Source organism: Eriocheir sinensis, unplaced genomic scaffold (assembly GCF_024679095.1).
Source record: "Eriocheir sinensis breed Jianghai 21 unplaced genomic scaffold, ASM2467909v1 Scaffold25, whole genome shotgun sequence".
Lineage (NCBI taxonomy): Eukaryota > Metazoa > Arthropoda > Malacostraca > Decapoda > Varunidae > Eriocheir > Eriocheir sinensis.
The window spans coordinates 1,121,503-1,148,350 of NW_026111554.1; the positions used below are offsets into that span (position 1 = coordinate 1,121,503).

The window sequence follows — 26,848 nt, forward strand, 5'->3', positions numbered from 1 at the left end:
GATTTGGTATATATTTGTACCGTGGATTTTTACACTATACTACAGGCTATCCTCTCATAATGATACATAACTCCTCTCTCTGCAAAAGTCCAACGGACACTGGCGTGGTTGGCGCCGTGAAAGTTCCGCGGAGCAGGCAAGAGCGCTGAGTTGCCAAACGCGATTAATGTGTTAACAGGCCTTAAAACTATCAAGCTTGCAGCTTTGGTCGCTGGATATTGTCCATTTACGTGTAGTTCTGTCTTAGTATTGTTACGAATATCGCTTCAGATTTATTTAGGTTAGTTCAAAAGACATATTTATCAATGAATATATTATTGCATTAGCTTATTATCAGTACACGCACTATTTGCCTGACCCGGTGGCCTGTGGCTTGCCTTCGGTGCACCCACCACCGCCCTGATCCCTCCCACCAACTTCAGTTTCCCCATCCTAGGGCTCAATGCATTCAGGCTAAAAATCGGGCAAACAGAGTACTAGGTTTCATCTCAAGGAGCGTGAGCAATAGGAGCGCTGAAGTCGTCATCAAACTTTACTTAGCACTAGTTAGACCTCATCTTGATTATGCAGTTCAGTTCTGGTCCCCCTATTATAGAATGGATATCAAGATGTTAGAATCTGTACAGAGGAGGATGACAAAGATGATTCAGGGGGTGAGAAACTTGCCTTATGAAGAAAGGCTGAAGCAGTTAAATCTACACTCTCTTGAAAGGCGAAGGTTGCGAGGAGACTTGATCGAAGTTTATAAATGGATGAAGGGATTTAATAAAAGGGGTGTCAATAATATTTTGAAGTGAAAGAGCCAGGTAGGACGCGTGGCAATGGTTTTAAGTTAGACAAATTCAGATTCAACAAAGACATAGGCAAGAATTGGTTCACCAATAGAGTGGTGGACGAATGGAACAGGCTTGGGAGCCATGTTGTGGGTGCCAATACCATAGATACATTCAAGAAGAGGTTAGATAAAGCCATGGATGGTGAGGTAAGGTGGGGTTGAGTGTACAGGAGCTGCCTTGTATAGGCCAACCGGCCTCTTGCAGACTCCTTAGGTTCTTATGTTCTTTTTTTTTTCTTTTCTTTTTTTCAGCACATGACTTTGTGTCCCAATGTCCACCACTGGTGTTAGTGTTGAAGTGAGGCATCGAGACAGTTGCTGTGGTCAGTACTTGTTCCGTCCCTGCTGCCGCTGACTTCAGGACTCCTTGGTGCATCCCTCGCCTTGCCTGCTCAATTGGTCACTTGAATGTGGCTTTGAAGCAACCTCGCCGCCTTCTCCAGCATCTCTGAGGTTCCTCAAGGCCAGCCAACTCCTCACATCCAGAGTAGTGTTGCAGTGGAGGCTGCAAGGCGGGACGGCAGCTGGAGTGGCTGGGATCAGCAGGAGCAGACTGCTACTGGTGTGAGGTTCAGGAGTGATAAAAAACACCACCAACACAACCACCAACAACAACAACAACTGCTGGCCTCTTCATCCACAAAGGGGGAAGTTTGAATTTCAGAAGTGTGAGAAGATCTGAGAATGAGAGCAAGTTTACTGACCAAAGTCAAGAGTGTGAGAAAAGACATGCAGGGAAGGATGACCTCAACAAATACACCCACACACTCTGGTGTAAGACCTCATGAAAGTCGGGAGTGTGGCAAAAGGTTTAGTAATAGGAGTAACCCCAAACATCACACCCTTACACACACTGGTACAAGAAACCATGAGTGTGAAGTTTGTGGGAAATGTTTCAATCAGAAGGGTCACCTCAACACACACACCCTTACACACACTGGTGCAAGAAACCATGAGTGTGAAGTTTGTGGGAAATGTTTCAATCAGAAGGGTCACCTCAACACACACACTCTTACACACACCAGTGCAAGAAATCATGAGTGTGAAGTTTGTGGGAAATGTTTCAGTCACAAGGGTACCCTCAAATTACACACTCTTACACACACTGGTGAAAGAAATCATGAGTGTGAAGTTTGTGGGAAATGTTTCAATCAGAAGGGTCACCTCAAATTACACACTCTTACACACACTGGTGAAAGAAATCATGAGTGTGAAATCTGTGGAAAATGTTTCAGGCAGAAGAGTAACCTCAAATTACACTCTCTTACACACACTGGTGAAAGAAATCATGAGTGTGAAATCTGTGGAAAATGTTTCACTGAGAAGGGTACCCTAAAGAAACACACCCTTACACACACTGGTGAAAAAAATTATAAGTGTGAAGTTTGTGGAAAATGTTTCAGTCAGAAGGGTACCCTCAAATTACACACTCTTACACACACTGGTGAAAGAAATCATGAGTGTGAAGTTTGTGGGAAATGTTTCAGTCGGAAGAGTAACCTCAAATTACACACTCTTACACACACTGGTGAAAGAAAGCATGAGTGTGAAGTTTGTGGGAAATGTTTCAGTCGGAAGAGTAACCTCAAATTACACACTCTTACACACACTGGTGAAAGAAAGCATGAGTGTGAAGTTTGTGGGAAATGTTTCAGTCACAAGGGTACCCTCAAATTACACACTCTTACACACACTGGTGAAAGAAATCATGAGTGTGAAGTTTGTGGAAAATGTTTCAGTCAGAAGGGTACCCTCAAATTACACACTCTTACACACACTGGTGAAAGAAATCATAAGTGTGAAGTTTGTGGGAAATGTTTCAGTCAGAAGGGTACCCACAAATTACACCTTGTTACACACACTGATGCAAGAAGTCATGAGTGTGAAGTTTGTGGGAAAAGGTTCAAACTGAAGAGGATATTGGACAGGCACGTCTTCAGACACTCTGGTCATAAAGGGTTCAAGTGCGATGTTTGTGGGAAACGTTTCATGACTAAGTGTGATATTGTCAGGCACATGAAGGTCCACTTCTCCTGAGGTGCTGTGCTGATTCAGTTCTGCTGTGTGTGTGAGTGCAAGTGTTTGTTGTGGTGGTGTTACAGGGCTGTGTGTAGCACAGAGAACAGAAAATATTCATCTGTTGGAACAAATGGTGACTGTGACGGCATGATCTGTTATTCACTTTCCACCCCAGGCTTCATGTGGTTGGTGGGTCCTGTGAAAGGTCTGATCTTTTTGGTGACTGTGCTGGGCTGGCTGTTGTGGCCTGGGCTTATTGGTCAAGTGTGTGTGTGTTAATAGTAATAATATAGTGTATTTGGTCTTACCAGCCGCTAAGCTAAAATGTACACATTATAAACACATTGTAAAGAACAGTAGGTAGGGGTTCAGGGATCTAACACATCAGTGGGAGGTTGGAATGATAGTGGTGGGAGGGTTGAGTGCAGTGTGGTGGTGCCAGGGAGGAGGACATCCTCTTCCAGATGGTGGCAAGGTGTTAGTCCCAAGGTGTGACATTCATGTAGGTGTGAAAGAGGGTGACGATATGATTGAGCACATGCTACTTGAGTGATGTATGTATATAAGAGAGAAAAGGGGATTATGGTAACAGTTGTGACTGAATGGAATAGGATGTTGGAGAGGGATGTAAAAAGGTTAAATGCATGCAATATTATTTCAGCTGAGGTCATTTTCAAAGCAGACAATTGTTGTCATTCAGTAGATCATGTCATTCTTAATCATCAGAAATCATTTTCAAGACTCAATTCTGACCTGTCACATTGCGTAGATCTTGTCATTCTTAGTCAGTTGAGGTCATCTTGAAGCCAACAATTCTTGTTTCATAGTTCAATTCTTGTCATTTTCCTCTTTTGTTCCTCAGATATATTTTTCAAATTAATATCATATTTATTTCCATTTATTTCATTTTGGGAGCAGGCATAAAGGCCAGGTTATGTTAGGTTACCTTATATTTAGTTTAATTAGGTCAGATCAGGTTAGGTTACGTTTAATTTGATTAGGGTAGTTAGTTTTAATTGTGCTCAATGAATGTGTAATATGCTTCAGTTATATAATGTGTACTCGCCATTGCCAATGGAGCTTGGGAATAATAACACATGACTTAGTCATTCACTTTTTTTATTGGATTAACCTGCAGTTTGAGTATTACAGCTTGATGTAGCACGTAACAGCTGATACAGCACAACAAATAAGTAATTACTGAGAAATCATCTATACAGGAAGGTAGTTGGTGTGGAAGAGAAATGGCTACTAACTCTGCCCTGTGCACAGGGGGTGATAAGTGGTGCCACAAAGAGATGCTCAGGGCTGAGAAATGTAAATCAAGTAGTGGTGCATTACAGGTGCCCAGTTTGTGAAAGACGGGACAGGAAACGGAGGAAATAGGTAACTGGAACTGTGTGGCAAAGCAGAAGGAGGAAAGGACCTGCAGAAGCCACTGCCTCAACAGACTATTGGAAATGGTTGACTATAGTAAGTCTGCTGGTCAACTGAAAATATTCTTAATGTCGTGCCTGGCATGGGCACTCCTTAATAATGTTGGTTAATTATACCTCAAAGTAGAATTAATTGTTGATCACTTAAACCAGAGAGTAAAATTAGTAGTTCATTTACCAAGTCTAATAAGGCACCGTTATCGCACACAGGATTATCATCTGCCAAATAATATGGGTAGCGTGACTTTAACAATATTACTTAAGGTAAATATATTTGTTTAGAGATTCTGATGATGAACTAAGGGTCAAGGGACAGGATTCAGCCATACAAGACTAAATTGTCGCTCATAACACTTAGAACTTAGTCTAATTATAAACTAACATGTAAACACAAGAAACAAGTAGCACCAACACGAAGAAAACCTATTGTTATGCCGGACGTGTTACTTGGGTTCCGTGTCGCCGTCAGGAGACTCCGTGGGAGGGAGATATGGAAACACCTTGCACAGCTTCTGTAGTTTAATATTCTTCCTTAGTTGTACAATTCACTCTTGACTCTTCACTGACCACTAGCTTACTATGACTGGGACTAACTCCTCTCGCCCTCTTCTCCTATATATACCGAACAGTACAGTCTAGAACGTTACAGTATATATTAGATTATACAAGAACATGTAGCAAAAATATGTGCGAGTTGGCAACACTTCCCGCCTGGCGCCTGGCCGCGGGGCGCGGGCGGGGCCTTGCTCCCCGCCCCTCTACTCGCTCCTCCCGGAGCCTTCCGGAGTCCCATAGACCCCGGGGGAAGCTTCCAGCACAACACTATCAAGTGTTCCCACTAACATGTGGTAAAAAACCTGCTCACTCAGTCTAACATCACTCATCAACTTAATTAAGCCTTGACTACAACTACCGAGTGTTTGCGCTCCACCGTGGTTACCCCTGATAATGACACACACACCATTTGTCCTTGACCCTCTTTCCTCCCGCACACAACCCCCAGGGCATGCTGGCTTGGGTCCCGACAGCAGTCAGCCAGCCTACCATCAGACAGACTTACTTCGACACCTCTGTCTGGGGCGATACCTCGTATAGGAGTCCTTAAATATAATATTATAGCCTAGGTATATTGAACACTTCTATGTATGTGAGGCCAGTTATGCTATTCGAAGCAACAAGTTGAAGAGGATGACATGGAGCCAAGAGTGCAGAATGCTGAGATACATGGGCCATGTGAGATGGACAAGTACGTAGGTTATCAAACTAGGTGATAAGAATGTGTGGTGTGGAGGTGGTGCCCCTCTTGAAGATCTGTTAGGCAGCATGTTGGTAACCCTCCGCCACTTGTCAATGGTTGAAAACTCTCAACGTCTTGCAGTGGGAGTCAAGTCCTCTGGATCACCACGTTGTTTTGTTCTTATGCCTCCGAGTGTGAGTTGTGCACATTTACATTTGAAAGTAATCTATTACTAACTGCAAGGTCTACATATATGCCTACCTGTACTCAGGAAAAGAAGTTTCTAATAATTTCCTGCCTGACAACTTGACCAGGAATCTGTCTGTTGTTTCTCACAGGCTGAACTGGTACTTCTTCTGCAGCGATCCACTCAGTAGTTGTACAGGAGCATACAAGAAGTCGCAATCTTCATAGTCTTCTTGGGGTCATACTGCAAACTTCCTCCTGACTTATGTAGGCACCTGCACCTTGACTTGAGGATCCCAAAGGTCCGTTCGACAACGCATCTTGTCCTGCGAGGACTTGTATCGTTCCTCCCCAGGTGTTGTCGGGCTTTTTTTTTTTTTTTTTTTTTACAACAGAGGAGGCAGCTCAAGGGCACAAAAAAAGAAAACAATAATAAAAAAAGCCCGCTACTCGCTGCTCCCAAAAAAGAATTAAAAGAGGTGGCCGAAAGAAAGATCAATTTCGGGAGGAGAGGTGTCCTGATACCCTCCTCTTGAAAGAGTTCAAGTCGTAGGCAGGAGGAAATACAGATGAAGGAAGGTTGTTCCAGAGTTTACCAGCGTGAGGGATGACAGAGTGAAGATGCTGGTTAACTCTTGCATAAGGGGTTTGGACAGTGTAGGGATGAGCATGAACAGAAAGTCGTGTGCAGCGTGGCCGCGGGAGGGGGGGAGGCATGCAGTTAGCAAGTTCAGAAGAGCAGTCAGCGTGGAAATATCGATAGAAGATAGAAAGAGAAGCAACATCGCGGCGGAATTTAAGAGGTAGAAGGCTATCAGTAGGAGGAGGAGAGCTGATGAGACGAAGAGCCTTAGGAACAGAGAGAGGGATAGAATCCGAAAGAGGGCAAAATGGGTACTTCCAAAACTTTATTTGACAACAAAAATAACGTTACTGGAAACGCTGTGCCGAATGGCACACGGGGCACTCATACCAGAGAAGTGAGAAGGAGCAGAGGACTGTGATACCCTCTCCTCAACAGGGCACCCGACGCACTAATACATGCCCGTGAATGAGTTGAAAAATTCGGCCAAGGTTAACCACAGTGAGCGCGAGTTTCAAAAACCCCTTAATTTTTGTGCCAAACGGCAAACGGTTTCCATTCTAGGGTTAAGCAGTATAGGATATACGTTGTCAGGTCCGGGGCTTGTATTTGTTTTAAGGGACTGGAGAGCTTTAAGGACTTCATCGGTAGTTATTACAAAGTTAGGCAATGCCTGCTCAAGAGGAGTAAGAATCTTCCTCCAAGAGAGCGACCCGCTGAGGGCCACTCCATGTATTATTCCTCCAAGGATAAAACTAAGCGTAAGGAAAAGAAAATACAAGAAATAAAAGACCATAAATAAAATGCATAAAAAGACAACAACTTAGGGCATAAAAAGTCTCCAATTAGAAAGAAAAGAAGAAAAAATAGGGAAAATAGGCAAATCGGAAAATAGGAAAACCTGAAGATGAAGAAGATAATACGGAAATAAAAGAAAAATGGGAAAAATATGTACTAAATCAGAAGAGGAAAACAGGAAAATCTGAATCTAGGTACACAGAAAAAATAAAGAATCAAGAAGGACCTAAGAAGATGGATTGATTGATAGTGTTATGCTGGAAGCGTCCCCCGGCGACCATAGGCCTCTAGAAGGCTCCCGGAGAAACGAGCAAAGGGGCGGGGATAAAGGCGAGCCGTCCGCGCCCCACCGGGCGCGGCCAGGCGCCAGGCGGGAAGTGTTGCCAACTCGCATATATTTTTGCTACATGTTCTTGTATGATCTGAAATATACTGTAATATTCTAGACTGTACTGTTCTGGATATATATAGGAGAAGAGGGCGAGAGAGGGCCAGTCCCAGTGATAGTAAGCTAGTGGTAAGTGAAGAGTCAGAGTGAAGTGTACTACTAAGGAAGAACATTAAACTACAGAAGCTGTGCAAAGTGTTTACATATCTCCCTCCCACGGAGTCTCCTGACGGCGACACGGAACCCAAGTAACACGTCCGGCATAACACTGGTGTCAGGAGTGTAGGCATTTGTTTTTCGCCATGGAGACTCGTTCCCAAGCTGCCCAGAGGGACGACATGTTGACTGAACTTTTGGAAGCCTTGAGACTACAGGGGGAGAAACAAGAAAGAGCACTCCAAGAACTCAAGGAACAACAAGAAAAAGCACACCAAGAACTCAAAGAACAACAAGAAAGAGCACAGCAACAACAAGAAAGAACACTCCAAGAACTCAAAGAACAACAAGAAAGAGCACAGCAACAACAAGAAAGAACACTCCAAGAACTCAAAGAACAGCTAGAAGATCGCTTCACAGGATTACAGCTACAGCTAAAAGCAGTACAAGATGGAAGTGAGTCAGTTCGAAGAGAAATGACTGATGTGACCACGAACTTGGGACAACGCCTGATAGAAGTGGAGATAGAACACACAAATCTTCAACAAGAGATGGAGGTGGTACGAGAGACGACACAAAAGAAATATTAGAAGTATGTAAGTGACAGAGTGAAGGCCCTTGAAGACTGCTTGGCTGGAAACGGACAGCCAGTGCCTGCAGGGGCTAGTTGTACCCAAGATGCTTCCCCTACGCAAGTCCGGGGTAGTTTGAGCCCTGCTTCGCCTGAGTTTATCCCCGCAAGAAGTTCCGCCAGCCCCATGGGTCTTCTGTGTTCGCCTGATATAAAGAAGCAGCAGGAGTTTGCTGTGAAGGTCTCCTGGGATGCTTACAGCTCTCAGTTTGAGCTGTTAGCAGCTCTGAACGTATGGGATTACACAGAGTGCGCGGTAAAGCTGGCCACTAGCCTGAAAGGGGCGGCGCTGGAGGTCCTTGCTCAGCTCGATAATGCAACAAAGGGCAGCTACAGCGGGCTGGCACAGGCGCTGGAGCAACGATATGGGACCAAACACCAGAACGAGCTCTTCAGGGTTAGGTTCAGAACCCGCAACAGGAGGCGCGGCGAGTCTCTTCAGGAACTCGCTCAGGACCTTGAGAGTATGGCGCACAAGGCATACCCAGGTGCCACCCCTGACCTGCTGACGGTTTTGCTGCGTGATCAATTCATCGATGCCCTGGACAGCCCTCAGCTGAAGATACAAGTGAACCAAGCTAAACCAACATCAATGCAGGAAGCTCTGGCACGTGCCATGGAGTTTGAGTCCTTTGTTAGGTCTAGCTTGTCAAGCTTCAGGGACGACTCAACATCTGGCTTTAGGGCACGAAAGGGCGCTGTCAGCGACACAGACAGGTTCCAAGGAACGTGCTGGTACTGCGAGAAGGTTGGGCACAAGGAGAACGAATGCTATAAGAGGAAGAAGGAATATGAAGGTGCCGCTAAGAAGAAGCCCCTGGGAAGGCCCTTACACTGTGCTAGAACGCCTCTCCGACGTGACTTACCGAATCCGGAGAACGGAAAAGACCAAGCCGAAAGTTGTCCACGTCAACCGCCTATGGAGGTACCACGGTCCGGGAAACTACACCTGGAACAACTACAGACACCCAGCAGCCGACGAAAACGCAAGGGACGTCCAGGACCGAGAGGAGGTCGACGACGACGTAGGCCTCCTGACCCTTTCAGCCGAGGGAGATAACCTCCCGGCTTCGGCAGATGTTCCAGGGACACCCCAAGAAGCGGACGACGACGAGGCGCACCAAGAGACAGACGCAGGAGGCAACGAGCAGAAGACAGAGACAACGCAGGCGTCCACAGCGATACGACGATTATTATGTTTTTGATTAATTCTCTTACGTTTGTACATAGTTAAGTGTGTGATCGGGACGATCACAATTAAGAGGGGGGGATAGTGTTGTGCTGGAAGCTTCCCCCGGCGACCATAGGCCTCTAGAAGGCTCCCGGAGAAACGAGCAAAGGCGGGGATAAGGCGAGCCGTCCTGGCCGTCCACGGGGCGCGGCCAGGCGCCAGGCGGGAAGTGTTGCCAACTCGCATATATTTTTGCTACATGTTCTTGTATGATCTGAAATATACTGTAATATTCTAGACTGTACTGTTCTGGATATATATAGGAGAAGAGGGCGAGAGAGGGCCAGTCCCAGTGATAGTAAGCTAGTGGTAAGTGAAGAGTCAGAGTGAAGTGTACTACTAAGGAAGAACATTAAACTACAGAAACTGTGCAAAGTGTTTACATATCTCCCTCCCACGGAGTCTCCTGACGGCGACACGGAACCCAAGTAACACGTCCGGCATAACAATAGATAGAGAAAAAAAAAAGAATCACAAAGAAGAGAAAAAAAAAGAAGAAAAAAAAAAAAAAGAAAAAAAAATAATACTAAATCAGAAGAGAGGAAAAGGAAAATCTGAATCTAGGTACAAAAAAAAAAAAAAGAAGAAGAAGGACCTAAGAAGATGTGCAAAAGGAGATTTGATTGTTTGATAGTTTATTGTTGCAGATAAACAAGAGGAGAAGGGAAAAGAAGAAAACAGGGAAATAAAATAAAGAAATGGGAAAATAGGTCAATCGGAAAGGATAAAATAGGAAAGTCTGAATATAGGGAGACAGAAAAGTGAAACACTCAAGAAGGACCCAAGAAGCTATAAAGGAAGGAGAAGAAGAAGAGGAGGATGAAGCAAACAAGTCCCCTGTGACATCAAGATCAAGGTCGAGGTCCGCCGCGTGCCCTGAAGTGCCCTGGCAGTGTTTCTCGTGGAGGAGGAGGAGCCCCCTGGCGTGCAGGCCCCAGGGTGAGTGTGCGGGTGGTGGAGGCCAGGGTGTGGACGGGCTACACTTGGGACAGGAAGGAGGGAGGGCCAGGTGTGGACAGGCTACACTTGGGACAGGAAGGAGCTGAGGGCCAGGGTGTGGACGGGCTACACTTGGGACAGGAAGGTGGGGAGGGCCAGGGTGTGGACGGGCTGTACTTGGGACAGGAAGGAGCGGAGGGCCAGGGTGGACGGCTACAGTTGGGACTGGACGGTGGGGAGGGCCAGGGTGTGGATGGGCTGTACTTGGGACAGGAAGGAGGGGAGGGCCTGGGTGTGGACGGGCTACACTTGGGACAGGAAGGAGGGGAGGGCCAGGGTGTAAACGGGCTACACTTGGGACAGGAAGGAGGGAGGGAGGCCAGGTGTGGACAGGCTACACTTGGGACAGGAAGGAGGGGAGGGCCAGGTGTGGACGGCACACTTGGGACAGGAAGGAGGGGAAGGCCAGGGTGTGGACGGGCTGTACTTGGGACAGGAAGGAGGGGAGGGCTAGGGTGTGGACGGGCTAAACTTGGGACAGGAAGGAGCAGAGGGCCAGGGTGTGGACGGGCTACACTTGGGACAGGAAGGAGGGGAGGCCAGGGTGTGGACGGGCTACACTTGGGACAGGAAGGAGGGTAGGGCCAGGGTGTGGACGGGCTACACTTGGGACAGGAAGGAGGGGAGGGCCAGGGTGTGGACGGGCTACACATGGGACAGGAAGGAGGGGAGGGCCTGGGTGTGGACGGGCTGTACTTTGGACAGGAAGGAGGGGAGGGCCAGGGTGTGGACGGGACAAACTTGGGACAGGAAGGAGCAGAGGCCAGGGTGTGGACGGGCTACACTTGGGACAGGAAGGAGGGGAGGCCAGGGTGTGGACGGGCCACACTTGGGACAGGAAGGAGCGGAGGGCCAGGGTGGACGGCTACACTTGGGACAGGAAGGAGGGGAGGGCCAGGGTGTGGACGGGCTGTACTTGGGACAGGAAGGAGCGAGGGCCAGGTGTGGATGGGCTACACTTGGGACAGGAAGGAGGGGAGGGCCAGGGTGTGGACGGGCCACACTTGGGACAGGAAGGAGAGGGCCAGGGTGTGGACGGCCACACTTGGGACAGGAAGGAGGAGGGCCAGGTGGACGGCCACACTTGGGACAGGAAGGAGCGGAGGGCCAGGGTGTGGACGGGCTACACTTGGGACAGGAAGGAGGGAGGGCCAGGTGTGGACGGGCCACACTTGGGACAGGAAGGAGGGAGGGCCAGGGTGTGGACGGGCTACTTGGGACAGGAAGGAGGGAGGGCCAGGGTGTGGACGGGTACACTTGGGACAGGAAGGAGGGGAGGGCGAGGGTGTGGACGGGCTACACTTGGGACAGGAAGGAGGAGGGCCAGGGTGTGGACGGGCCACACTTGGGACAGGAAGGAGGGGAGGCCAGGTGTGGACGGGCTGTACTTGGGACAGGAAGGAGGGGAGGCCTGGGTGTGGACGGCTGTACTTGGGACAGGAAGGAGGGAGGGCTAGGGTGTGGACGGGCTACACTTGGGACAGGAAGGAGGAGGGCTAGGTGTGGACGGGCTACACTTGGGACAGGAAGGAGCGGAGGGCCAGGGTGTGGACAGGCTACTTGGGACAGGAAGGAGGGGAGGGCTAGGGTGTGGACGGGCTACACTTGGGACAGGAAGGAGGGAGGCCAGGGTGTGGACGGGCCACACTTGGGACAGGAAGGAGGGGAGGCCAGGGTGTGGACGGGCCACACTTGGGACAGGAAGGAGGGAGGGCCAGGTGTGGACGGCTGTACTTGGGACAGGAAGGAGGGGAGGCCAGGGGTGTGGACGGGCTACACTTGGGACAGGAAGGAGCGGAGGCCAGGGTGTGGACGAGCCACACTTGGGACAGGAAGGAGGGAGGGCTAGGGTGTGGACGGCCACACTTGGGACAGGAAGGAGCGGAGGGCCAGGGTGTGGACGGCTACACTTGGTCCAGGAAGGAGGCGAGGGCCAGGGTGTGGACGGGCCACACTTGGGACAGGAAGGAGGAGGGCCAGGGTGTGGACAGGCTGTACTTGGGACAGGAAGGAGGGGAGGGCCAGGGTGTGGATGGGCTACACTTGGGACAGGAAGGAGGGGAGGGCCAGGTTGTGGACGGGCTACACTTGGGACAGCAAGTAGCGGAGGGCCAGGGTGTGGACGGCCACACTTGGGACAGGAAGGAGGGGAGGGCCAGGGTGTGGACGGGCTACACTTGGGACAGGAAGGAGCGGAGGGCCAGGGTGTGGACGGGCTACACTTGGGACAGGAAGGAGGGGAGGGCCAGGGTGTGGACGGTTACACTTGGGACAGGAAGGAGGGGAGGGCCAGGGTGTGGACGGGCTGTAATTAGTACAGGAAGGAGCGGAGGGCCAGGGTGTGGACGGGCTGTACTTGAGACAGGAAGGAGGGGAGGGCCAGGGTGTGGACGGGCTGTACTTGGGACAAGAAGGAGGGGAGGGCCAGGGTGTGGACGGGCTGTAATTAGGACAGGAAGGAGGGGAGGGCCAGGGTGTGGACGGGCTGTAATTAGGACAGGAAGGAGCGGAGGGCCAGGGTGTGGACGGGCTGTAATTAGGACAGGAAGGAGCGGAGGGCCAGGGTGTGGACGGGCTGTAATTTGGACAGGAAGTAGGGGAGGGCCAGGGTGTGGACGGGCTGTAATTAGGACAAGAAGGAGGGGAGGGCCAGGGTGTGGACTAGCTGTACTTGGGACAGGAAGGAGGGAAGGGCCAGGGTGTGGACGGGCTACACTTGAGACAGGAAGGAGGGGAGGGCCAGGGTGTGGACGGGCTACACTTGGGACAGGAAGGAGCGGAGGGCCAGGGTGTGGACTGGCTTCAATTGGGACAGGAAGGAGGGGAGGGCCAGGGTGTGGACGGGCTACACTTGGGACAGGAAGGAGGGGAGGGCCAGGTGTGGATGGGCTACACTTGGGACAGGAAGGAGGGAGGGCCAGGGTGGACGGGCCACTTGGGACAGGAAGGAGGGAGGGCCAGGGTGTGGACGGGCCACTTGGGACAGGAAGGAGGGGAGGCCAGGGTGTGGACGGCCACTTGGGACAGGAAGGAGGGGAGGCCAGGTGTGGACGGCCACACTTGGGACAGGAAGGAGGGAGGGCCAGGGTGTGGACGGGCCACACTTGGGACAGGAAGGAGGGAGGGCCAGGGTGTGGACGGCCACACTTGGGACAGGAAGGAGGGGAGGGCCAGGTGGACGGGCTACACTTGGGACAGGAAGGAGGGAGGGCCAGGGTGTGGACAGGCTACACTTGGGACAGGAAGGAGGAGGGCCAGGGTGGACGGGCTACACTTGGGACAGGAAGGAGGGAGGGCCAGGGTGTGGACGGGCCACTTGGGACAGGAAGGAGGGAGGGCCAGGGTGGACGGGCTACATTTGGGACAGGAAGGAGGAGGGCCAGGGTGTGGACGGGCTACACTTGGGACAGGAAGGAGGGGAGGCCAGGGTGTGGACGGGCTACACTTGGGACAGGAAGGAGGGAGGGCCAGGGTGGACGGGCTACACTTGGGACAGGAAGGAGGGGAGGGCCAGGGTGTGGACGGGCTACACTTGGGACAGGAAGGAGGGGAGGGCCAGGGTGTGGACGGGCTACACTTGGGACAGGAAGGAGGGGAGGGCCAGGGTGTGGACAGGCTACACTTGGGACAGGAAGGAGCGGAGGCCCAACAGCGGGCCATTTACTTGCCGATATATGTTTGCACCCCGGGCCTGAATCGGTTAAGCTGCGTGCCAGAAACAGATCTATATTGGCATTCCGTAACCATACTGCAGCCAATACTGGGCCTATGCAGCCTTCTATTAATACCAGTGCCGGCCCAATTCTGAGCCGGTTGCAGGCCAACATGGACCAACTGTTTCCATTACCACCCCGCTTTGCAGCTGTGATTCTCCTTTTGCCTTCTCAAAGCTTCATCTCATTGACTGTGTATGTCATCAGAAGAAGACCTTATGAAGTAACAGACGCTGTTCCTCCATAACGTTGTTTTCTAATGACATACACAGTCAGTGACATGAAGCTTCAAGAAGGCAAAAGGAAAATCACACCTCCAAAGCGGGGTGGTATTGAGAACAGTTAAAATCACAATGAAATCCAGACAACAAATAACTGCAAACACAACACTGAAATGGGATTATCAAATCATATTATGCCAGTATTCTGGATTTTCAAGTGTTAGGGTTCTAACAGATGCTATAATTTGTCATCCATTTTCTTTGGATCATTTTAGATCTTTGATAATACAATAGTATCTTATTAAATAATGAGGCCAAAAAATGATCTATGTTGCATAGTAACTTTGAGCACATTCAATAATGGTGGTTATATGACTGGACACATATTGCAAGCATCCATGAAAAATAAATGAATGCAAATTATAACATCCGTGAACCCAAAGATTGTCAGACCTAAGGATCGACATGAAAAAATGCAACTCAAATACAAAAATGTAATTTTGCTGCTTCATATCAAGCACTCAACCTTTCAACTTTGCTTGACATGGTGCTGTTTGACCTTGATATGTCTTACACTGGCAAGATTTAAGATTGGCAAAGTGTGAGCTAATTTACTGCTAGAATGTGTCATATAAGTGCTATAAATAAGACAATAATCATTATATGATGCAAAATATATTCTTTCCATAAGAAATCAAAAGCAAATCACAGCATCATGGTGAGATACATCTCTCCCTCTATACTATACAACAGACAAATCACAGCATCATGGTGAGATACATCTCTCCCTCTATACTATACAACAGACAAATCACAGCATCATGGTGAGATACATCTCTCCCTCTATACTATACAACAGACAAATCACAGCATCATGGTGAGATACATCTCTCCCTCTATACTATACAACAGACAAATCACAGCATCATGGTGAGATACATCTCTCCCTCTACACACACACACACACACACACACACACACACACAGGATATGGAGAAGATTGATAGAGAAGACCTAGTGATGAAGGACGTTAAGTGGTAGAAGAGGGCAGAGCAAGAAACTGAAAAAGACGACATTCAGAAAAGACAAAGAAACACACAGTTTTCCACATAGAAGTATAACAGCTTGAAATGAACTTCATGAGATTGTGTGTGCAAAAACAATACATGAATTTAAGACAAAGTTGGATAGAAAAAGACATAGACGGGATGACAGCATGAGGCTAAGTATGGCTCTTTTCCTTACAACTAGGTAAACACACACACACACACACAAACACACATGGGAATCTCGCCCTAAATTCTGCATCCTTTTTATAGCGTAATTGATGCACTGTACTCCTGAAAAAAATATCTCCCTCAACTCATGCAGGAAAACATTATTTTTGAAACTTTTCCTCCACTATTTCTTCATTTTGCCAAGAAAAATTGTCATTATCTGTGAAAAATTAATAAAACAGGAAACAGAATGAACCTAATGTCCTGTATCCTTTTCATAGCTCAGAGACCATATTATTGGTGACTCAGAGACAAGTACAGCTTGATTAACTGATCTTCTTTTCTATTGGAAAAAAATATTGGTTGGTTTTGTTGGTAAGGTTGTGTGTGGTGTGTGTGATCACCGTGGGGCTTAGGGCCATAAGTCTCCCTGAGCGGCCCAAACAGAAAATACTAGCTTGAGGTTTTGTATTTTTGCCCAGGGCTTTTTGCTCTCCAGCAACTTAAGAATGATTTAACTTGCTGTTAAATAATTGTTAGTAGCTATTTTGATTGGTCTTAAGATAAGTGATTTACAGATGCCCTCTCGCTGGAGAGGGTGTCTGTAAATCACTTATCTTAAGACCAGAAGTCAAAATAGCTATAGGTTCTTAAGCTAACAATTATTTAACAGCAAGTTAAATCATTCTTAAGCTGCTGGAGAGCAAAATAAAGCCCTGGGCAAAAAAATACAAAACCCCCAAGCTAGTATTTTGTCTGTTTGGGCCGCTCAGGAGACTGCGGCCCGCGGCACATTCGCCCTCAGCGGTCACACACACCACACACAGATGCAAACCTTAAAACCTTACCAGCAAAGGGTAAATACATTTTTTTTTCTATCAGCAGGTACCACGTTTGGACATTTGGCTCCAAACGACAGCCAGTATTATTTTTTCCCGAAATAGAAAAGAGGATCCGAGTTAAGTCCAAACTACTTGTCTTCGAGTCCGCTGGATAGCCAATATGGTCCCTTGACGACTGTACTCCTGAAAAAAAATCTCCTTCAACTCATGCAGGATAGCATTATTTATGGTACCTTTCCTCAACTATTTCTTCATTTTGCCAACAAAAATCACCATTATCTGTGAAAAATAAATAAAACAGGAAACAGAATATTCAAAAATAAATTAACTAACTCTTCAACTCCAATATTTGGGAAGTAAAAACTGAACTGAAAAACAACAACAACTAATGAACAATAATAATGATAATAATAATAATAATAATAATAATAATAATAATAATGATGATGATGATGATGATGAATACAGTATTAACTGCATGAAACATTGCAAGAAGTTAAGGGGATTCAAACAGAAACTGAAAATAACAAATCCAGTAATCTTTTCCTTGGAGAATCTTTTGTAATGCATGAGATGAAATTCCTTCCATTACTTTCCCAGTAAAAAAGAACCGTATACAAATACTTAAACCATACTCTGACATGGCTATTGTGATCAATCACCTAATTAAGATCTAGCTATCTATGTCTGACAAAACACCATCTTGTGATGAATGTGCTGAATCATTTGACTGGGATTTCAACCTTTGTGCTCTACCTCCACAACGATCGCTGGAACAACGGAGATATTTCATAATTGCTTGACCAATCTCCTTCTCATCTGTAGAAAATTGTGGCTTCATGAGCAGCACTCCTGTCAAAAAATAATGTGATGTAAATATATTAACTATACATTATTAATTCTGTAAAATCTAATGGCCACTGAAAGGCTGCTGTTCCTCTACTCTAGACCTTCTCATCACCTCCTCATTAGTCACCCTGTCATCCCAGTCAGGTGTTACTTAAATAGGGAAGGTTACAGTGGCGTAGCTACGGGTGGGTGGGAAGCCAATAACCCCCAGGTGCCTAACCACTGGCCAGTGGGCACAGCTGCCATACGGCAAGGGAACGGTGTTCCACCATGTAGGACTGAAGAAGCATGCAGGAACATTATGAATAATTTCTACTCATGACTTACTCTCGAACTCAAGTACAATAAATATTTTTCCTCTGCTTGAAAGAAAGTATAAGATTTATCAAACTATCTCTCTGATGCCTCACCCATTCAGGAACGTCTAACAAAGAGGTGGCCACAGCAGAAGAGCTTCCAATTTTTCTTTATTCACCTGGAGGATAGTTTCTTTGAATTGTTTATGGGAAGAAAACAATATATTCAATGTTTATGATAACCAACATAGCAGTCTTCTAATACCAACATCAAGTATTATTTAGCATTTCTTAAGTTGGACTGTTCTAATTACATGATTCATATATACTTGAAATTGTACTCACCACACACCAGTTGACAAAGCTTTGTTGACTTGAATCCTATCTTGGTGAAATTCTCCTTTGTTTTCCAACACTTCTTGCCCTCCCAATTGAATTTCTGTTGCAGTCGATTTGACATGACAGTATCCAAAATTGACTTTACTGCAACTCTCAATGTAGTTCCTCCCAAAACCTTCAGCCGTTGTACCTAAAACATATAACTTAGATCATAATATGTTCTTTGTTATTTTTTATCATGCATTTGAAGTATTTTCCCAACATACAGTTCGCTTGATTTAACTACGACTAGAGTGTGATCAACTAGTTTTGCAAACTCAAACTAAAAGAACCTGACTGCGTCTTTCACACACAGTTAGGCTAAAATATGTAAAACATTATTCCAGTTTATTTTGTTATCATTCATTGTTACACAACCTTTGGTAATCATTACCAAGGGGCCTCTAGATGCATAAACACAATCAAAAAATAAATAAAAGGGATCACTTAAGTAAACTTAAAACAATGGACAAGAAAGGAAAAAAGGAAAACTTTAAAATGGTTTCTTAATTTAATAACAAAAGAAATTATATTAATACAACAAAAATGAAAGTGAAATATTTACAAGTTCCAAAAGATAAGTCCAGTTACTACTTTAAGATAAAATAAGCACAACAGTAAAGTACGGTAAATAAATAAAATCACAAATATGAAGACACAAATAAATCCTACAACATAACACCTAACCCGCAGACACACACACACACTAAGTTACCGGGGAAATTCACATTATGTTGTACTTACACAAGACTAGAGAGGAGCGGTAGGGGAAGGGAGGGACCAAGGCACCTGGAATGCTGAAGTGAAGTGAAGGCAAGAGAAGGACTTTTTATACAATTCAAAAGAGGGAGGGAAAGAAACACAAAGGGGTGGAACAAAACCTTATTTTACACATAATTTAGGGCAGGGATTGGTCACAATTAGTGGGCGGAGAAGTGAGTGGACACGATGACAGGGTATGGGCAGTGTATGGAGGTCATTGTAGGTCACACCCAAACATGGATAGTTTTCTGTGAGTGGCTCAGGAGAAGGGTATGGGAGGAGTTAAGGAAAAAAGCAAAACAAACAAACATTTTTTCTATGAACGGGTGAGGGGAGGGAGACTGGGATGGACGGAGCAGCTGCAGGACACGTGTTGTTGACATGATGCCATAGGGCTAAAGGCACAACAAGACACAAGTTGAGACATAAATAGACGGAAACAAGATACTGGACACACAATGATATAGTTGTAGGACATACATACACACAGACAGACACAAGTAAATATCATAAAAATAGCATGGATCGCTACACGTAACATCATTCAAATAAAGTGTTAATAAAATTATTAATTTTACTTACCATAAGCTCTTTAAATTCTTGATCAGATGTCAGTCTTCCTTCAAGAGCATCAAATCCTGAAGTGTTTCAATTGGTAGTACATCATCAACAGCAGTAAAGTCATATTCCTGTGATGATGATGATACCGACTGCATTGTCAACAGCTGGTGTAGCATATCCTTCTGCGTTGCCATTAGTTGTTGAAGCAGTTTAGTTTGATCTTCCGTGCGTGTCTCACATCTTGCTAAAGCAAGTAGAATAGTCTTCAATTCTCAAAGAAAAAGTTGCCATAGAAATTTCAGATTCAGATTTCTAAGTCACTAGAACAAGCAGAATAGTATGTAGAATAGTATGTAATGAAATATCACACAGTGATTTTGTTGTTAGTCAGCCTTTAACTCCAGACCATACCTTACCATGGTTGCTTAGTCCACATTGGTAAGCCCATGTATCTTGTGTAAAGTGCATGTTAAGGTTACTGTAGCGTTAGAATGGCTATAGATATAAGTGTAATCTGTAACCAGTGTGACCTATGTCTATCAGGTGCCTTAGGATATACTTGTGTACATGCCAGACTGTAATGTTAACATTACTGTAGTGCTGGAATGGCCGTGTGTAGATTTGATTTGTGACCAGTGTGATAAATTCAACTATGTCCATCAGTTCCTGGAATAGATTTGCATGCAATCATTCTGGTCTACAGGTACTCTGATTAGAGTGTATAGGTTCAGTAAGTCTTTTAAACAATGATGTCATGTATGAAGCTTGAAAAAATTCCAGTTTCACTACTATTTCACGAGAATTTTTTTTCATGAGGTATACTAATTGAATATCTAAATTACTTATATGAAACATGATAAACAATGTATACAAATTAAGCTTTTATCAATATTGCAAAAAAGTTAAAAGATAAATGTAAGATATTACAGTTACACCCAAAATGTTTATGCAAAGTTAGCAGCACTTACGGTCAGAATGCGTGTCTCTGTCAACCTTAGGGATGCAAAAAGCATTACTTCTTTGAAGAGATGGGAAACCAGAAACACGAGGGGGTTCTGGAATTGTGCTTGGGCTTGGCTGCATAGTTGATGTATCTCCAGATGAGTCAGAGCAGTCTGTGTCTTCATAAAGTCTTTTACGCTTCAATCTGTAATGATAAATCCTGAATAATAATTTCAACACCTTTGAATTAACATCCTATCAAAGGTGCAACTTCAAAGATTAACTAACTGCAGTCCCCAACTTGTCTGTGATTGAATGTGTACCATAGGAAATCAGGGGACAGTATGAGCCTACATGAGGCCAAATAATACCTCAACAGGAAGAAAAATACTCACCCTAAAAGCCAAGTACTCACACTGGATAGGTAGGCCAACTTTCCCCAGGCATGACTTGATCCTTGATAGCCTTTTGAGTTTTCTGGGAGTCTCTGTATGGAGGCCATCTACATTTTCTTTCATTTTTTGAAAGCCAAATGTGTTTCAACAAACACAACTACACAAAACTCTTTGGAAGTCATGCTGATTGATTGAATCACTGTGGCTGAAGGCTGTGAACAAGTGGAAAAGCAGCAAATGAATTTTGTGATAATTGTATCAGCAAATATTTTCTTTGGATTGCCATGTAAGAAGATATCTTCAAATCTTTTTGCAGTGTTTTAACTTTGTAAATTCCTAAATTTGCAGATGATAATGGGTAATGAAAAACAATTTCCTTAACCTGATATACTTGATATATTATACTTATATTATTAGGCTCACATTTATTTGAAATAATATTTTGAATGCATCCAATTTCATTGTTAATCATTACTCCTTGATCAGCAGGTGTGACTTTAAAACAGTATTTTTCCAAGTATAATTCCTTGTACTGCTGGCATACCATTTCATCAACTAAAGGGCCTTGTGCGTGAATCTTTTTCAGGACAGGATAGATATGTTCTTCCACATCCATACTTATATTTCTTTCTGAAATCCTATTGATAACTTGAGATAAAGGGAAGTTGGGTTTCCTCAAGAGATTTTTATGACTCCCAAAAAGTTTTCAAATTTAAATGCCGAAAAACTATCAAGAGTACCATGTTTTGCGACATCATCAGGTAGATGCCACAAATTACAAACATTGTAAACAGCATATCTTTTCCCATATATCTGGATAAAGTGCTCAGTGAACTTGAGTAAATAGTCTTTTGCATACTCAACAGAATTTGGAATATCTTTTCTGGACAAGAGATTGACTGCACTGAACAGCAACATGAAATTGTTATATATGTTGATGTCAGTGGTATCTTTCAAAACCACAGGGCCTGTATATAGAAGAAAACTTCTTGACTCATTTGCTTTGAATCTATCAAGTTCATCTAGCGACCTTGGTTTACAGTTGAATTCCGCAGGCATGAATTTTGCTACATTGACCAGGTTTTTAGATGTTAAGTTTTTCTTGTGAGAGCCTATCCTTACATTTAAGGGTCCTTTGAGCCAAAGATTGAGAAGTTTTCTCATAACACCCAAATACACTAAGTGCATAGGATCCAATACAAGATAAAGCCATGGATGGTGAGGTAAGGTGGAGTTGAGTGTACAGGAGCTGCCTTATATAGGCCAACCGGACTCTTGCAGACTCCTTACGTTCTTATGTTCTTATGTTCTTTTTTTTTTTTTTTTTTCAGCACATGACTTTGTGTCCCAATGTCCACCACTGGTGTTAGTGTTGAAGTGAGGCATCGAGACAGTTGCTGTGGTCAGTACTTGTTCCGTCCCTGCTGCCGCTGACTTCAGGACTCCTTGGTGCATCCCTCGCCTTGCCTGCTCAATTGGTCACTTGAATGTGGCTTTGAAGCAACCTCGCCGCCTTCTCCAGCATCTCTGAGGTTCCTCAAGGCCAGCCAACTCCTCACATCCAGAGTAGTGTTGCAGTGGAGGGTTCAAGGCGGGACAGCAGCTGGAGTGGCTGGGATCAGCAGGAGCAGACTGCTACTGGTGTGAGGTTCAGGAGTGATAAAAAAACACCACCAACACAACCACCAACAACAACAACAACTGCTGGCCTCTTCATCCACAAAGGGGGAAGTTTGAATTTCAGAAGTGTGAGAAGATCTGAGAATGAGAGCAAGTTTACTGACCAAAGCCAAGAGTGTGAGAAAAGACATGCAGGGAAGGATGACCTCAACAAATACACCCACACACTCTGGTGTAAGACCTCATGAAAGTCTGGAGTGTGGCAAAAGGTTTAGTAATAGAAGTAACCCCAAACATCACACCCTTACACACACTGGTGCAAGAAACCATGAGTGTGAAGTTTGTGGGAAATGTTTCAATCACAAGGGTAACCTCAACACACACACCCTTACACACACTGGTGAAAGAAATCATGAGTGTGAAGTTTGTGGAAAATGTTTCAGTCAGAAGGGTACCCTCAAATTACACACTCTTACACACACTGGTGAAAGAAATCATGAGTGTGAAGTTTGTGGGAAATGTTTCAGTCACAAGGGTACCCTCAAATTACACACTCTTACACACACTGGTGAAAGAAATCATGAGTGTGAAGTTTGTGGAAAACGTTTCAGTCGGAAGGATACCCTCAAATTACACACTCTTACACACACTGGTGAAAGAAATCATGAGTGTGAAGTTTGTGGGAAATGTTTCAATCATAAGGGTACCCTCAACACACACACTCTTACACACACTGGTGGAAAAAAACATGAGTGTGAAGTTTGTGGGAAATGTTTCAGTCTGAAGGGTACCCTCAAGAAACACACCCTTACACACACTGGTGAAAGAAATCATGAGTGTGAAGTTTGTGGGAAATGTTTCAGTCGGAAGGATAACCTCAAATTACACACTCTTACACACACTGATGCAAGAAATCATGAGTGTGAAGTTTGTGGGAAATGTTTCATTAGGAAGAGTAACCTTAAATTACACACTCTTACACACACTGGTGAAAGAAATCATGAGTGTGAAGTTTGTGGGAAATGTTTCAGTCGGAAGGGTAACCTCAAATTACACCTTGTTACACACACTGATGCAAGAAGTCATGAGTGTGAAGTTTGTGGGAAAAGGTTCAAACTGAAGAGGATATTGGACAGGCACGTCTTCAGACACTCTGGTCATAAAGGGTTCAAGTGCGATGTTTGTGGGAAACGTTTCATGACTAAGTGTGAGATTGTCAGGCACATGAAGGTCCACTTCTCCTGAGGTGCTGTGCTGATTCAGTTCTGCTGTGTGTGTGAGTGCAAGTGTTTGTTGTGGTGGTGTTACAGGGCTGTGTGTAGCACAGAGAACAGAAAATATTCATCTGTTGGAACAAATGGTGACTGTGACGGCATGATCTGTTATTCACTTTCCACCCCAGGCTTCATGTGGTTGGTGGGTCCTGTGAAAGGTCTGATCTTTTTGGTGACTGTGCTGGGCTGGCTGTTGTGGCCTGGGCTTATTGGTCAAGTGTGTGTGTGTTAATAGTAATAATATAGTGTATTTGGTCTTACCAGCCGCTAAGCTAAAAATGTACACATTATAAACACATTGTAAAGAACAGTAGGTAGGGGTTCAGTGATCTAACACATCAGTGGGAGGTTGGAATGATAGTGGTGGGAGTGTTGAGTGCCGTGTGGTGGTGCCGGGGAGGAGGACATCCTCTTCCAGATGGTGGCAAGGTGTTAGTCCCAAGGTGTGACATTCATGTAGGTGAAAGAGGGGCGACGATATGATTGAGCACATGCTACTTGAGTGATGTATGTATATAAGAGAGAAAAGGGGATTATGGTAACAGTTGTGACTGAATGGAATAGGATGTTGGAGAGGGATGTAAAAAGGTTAAATGCATGCAATATTATTTCAGCTGAGGTCATTTTCAAAGCAGACAATTGTTGTCATTCAGTAGATCATGTCATTCTTAATCATCAGAAATCATTTTCAAGACTCAATTCTGACCTGTCACATTGCGTAGATCTTGTCATTCTTAGTCAGTTGAGGTCATCTTAGCCAACAATTCTTGTTTCATAGTTCAATTCTTGTCATTTTCCCTCTTTTTGTTCCTCAGATATATTTTTCAAATTAATATCATATTTATTTCCATTTATTTCATTTTGGGAGCAGGCATAAAGGCCAGGTTATGTTAGGTTACCTTATATTTAGTTTAATTAGGTCAGATGAGGTTAGGTTACATTTAATTTGATTAGGGTAGTTAGTTTTAATTGTGCTCAATGAATGTGTAATATGCTTCAGTTATATAATGTGTACTCGCCATTGCCAATGGAGCTTGGGAATAATAACACATGACTTAGTCATTCACTTTTTTTTATTGGATTAACCTGCAGTTTGAGTATTACAGCTTGATGTAGCACGTAACAGCTGATACAGCACAACAAATAAGTAATTACTGAGAAATCATCTATACAGGAAGGTAGTTGGTGTGGAAGAGAAATGGCTACTAACTCTGCCCTGTGCACAGGGGGTGATAAGTGGTGCCACAAAGAGATGCTCAGGGCTGAGAAATGTAAATCAAGTAGTGGTGCATTACAGGTGCCCAGTTTGTGAAAGACGGGACAGGAAACGGAGGAAATAGGTAACTGGAACTGTGTGGCAAAGCAGAAGGGAGGAAAGGACCTGCAGAAGCCACTGCCTCAACAGACTATTGGAAATGGTTTGACTATAGTAAGTCTGCTGGTCAACTGAAAAATATTCTTAATGTCGTGCCTGGCATGGGCTCCTCCCGGAGCCTTCCGGAGTCCCATAGACCCCGGGGGAAGCTTCCAGCACAACACTATCAAGTGTTCCCACTAACATGTGGTAAAAAACCTGCTCACACAGTCTAACATCACTCATCAACTTAATTAAGCCTTGACTACAACTACCGAGTGTTTGCGCTCCACCGCGGTTACCCCTGATAATGACACACACACCATTTGTCCTTTACCCTCTTTCCTCCTCCCGCACACAACCCCCAGGGCATGCTGGCTTGGGTCCCGACAGCAGTCAGCCAGCCTACCATCAGACAGACTTACTTCGATACCTCTGTCTGGGGCGATACCTCGTATAGGAGTCCTTAAATATAATATTATAGCCTAGGTATATTGAACACTTCTATGTATGTGAGGCCAGTTATGCTATTCGAAGCAACAAGTTGAAGAGGATGACATGGAGCCAAGAGTGCAGAATGCTGAGATACATGGGCCATGTGAGATGGACAAGTAGGGTATCTAACTAGGTGATAAGAATGTGTGGTGTGGAGGTGGTGCCCCTCTTGAAGATCTGTTAGGCAGCATGTTGGTAACCCTCCGCCACTTGTCAATGGTTGAAAACTCCCAGAGTCTTGCAGTGGGAGTCGAGTCCTCTGGATCACCACGTTGTTTTGTTCTTACGCCTCCGACTGTAAGTTGTACACATTTACATTTGAAAGTAATCTTTTACTAACTGCAAGGTCTACATATATGCCTACCTGTACTCAGGAAAAGAAGTTTCTAATAATTTCCTGCCTGACAACTTGACCAGGAATCTGTCTGTTGTTTCTCACAGGCTGAACTGGTACTTCTTCTGCAGCGATCCACTCAGTAGTTGTACAGGAGCATACAAGAAGTCTCAATCTTCATAGTCTTCTTGGGGTCATACTGCAAACTTCCTCCTGACTTATGTAGGCACCTGCACCTTGACTTGAGGATCCCAAAGGTCGGTTCGACAACGCATCTTGTCCTGCGAGGGCTTGTATCGTTCCTCCCCAAGTGTTGTCGGGCATGCAACTGGGGTCATCAGGAATGGCTCCAGAGGATACGCACTGTCTCCTGTGAAGTTGAAAATTCATTAATCCATTATTTATCATTATGAAATGCATGAAAACTATCTTAAAAATTCTATTATATCTATTGCTGTGGTTGACATCTTTATCTCATGACTGGCCTTTTCACAAAGTACCTGAGTTACTTTATCAATGGCCCTTGATTGGTCCATTCCAACACCGTTTCCAATAACACCTTGAAAGCTGCCACTCGCAAAAACCTTAATGCAGCCAGAACCTGGGTGTGTGTTGGGAGTGCATGTGCCCTCCTGGTTCTCCTTTCCAGGTGGGGGCGCAGCTCATCGCAGAGCCTGATGATTTCCTGACGGGGAAATCTATACACCTGCACCAGGTGTTCATCACTGACATGTAGTGGGTTGAGTGGGTCCCAATATCTCCTTTCCCTGCACAGTCTGCGATTGAAAATGTATGCCGCAACAAGCTCCATCTGTGGAACACAGAAATAACTACATTACTACAGAGGACTAGAACATACGGTAATTATTTAAGACGCATAATTGTAACCCTTAAAAGGTAAAGAAATATCAATGTTGCAGTAAGCTAATTAAATGGCCCTTAAAAGGAAAAGAAATATCAATGTTGCTGTTATCTAAAAATAAATTGACGTAAAGCAAATAACAATAATAATAAAGAAAGAAACATGTTAAAAAAATATGAGTACAGCTCCCCGAGCCAAAGCCTTCTTGGCTACACCTAAATCTCCACAACTAAT

General features: G+C 45.2%; 1 protein-coding gene and 1 long non-coding RNA gene across 2 annotated transcripts; one reads left to right on the forward strand and one right to left on the reverse strand.

The window, feature by feature from the left end:
• The first annotated feature begins 1,067 nt into the window (after positions 1–1,067).
• On the forward strand, positions 1,068–23,894 carry LOC126991199 (zinc finger protein 182-like). The gene is made up of 2 exons (XM_050849974.1): positions 1,068–1,404; positions 22,324–23,894. The coding sequence occupies exon 2, from the start codon at positions 22,440–22,442 to the stop codon at positions 23,538–23,540; it is 1,101 nt and encodes a 366-aa protein (XP_050705931.1). The 5' UTR covers positions 1,068–1,404; positions 22,324–22,439; the 3' UTR covers positions 23,541–23,894.
• On the reverse strand, positions 5,288–26,539 carry LOC126991201 (uncharacterized). The gene is made up of 3 exons (XR_007745263.1): positions 26,354–26,539; positions 25,983–26,122; positions 5,288–5,988 (listed from the first exon to the last, which is right to left on the reverse strand). It is a non-coding gene; the product is annotated as an uncharacterized LOC126991201 (long non-coding RNA).
• Positions 26,540–26,848: the final 309 nt, after the last annotated feature.

Coding starts and splice junctions, on each gene's coding strand:
- LOC126991199 (XM_050849974.1), top strand. CDS start 22,440: ATGAGAGCAAGTTTACTGACCAAAGCCAAGAGTGTGAGAAAAGACATG.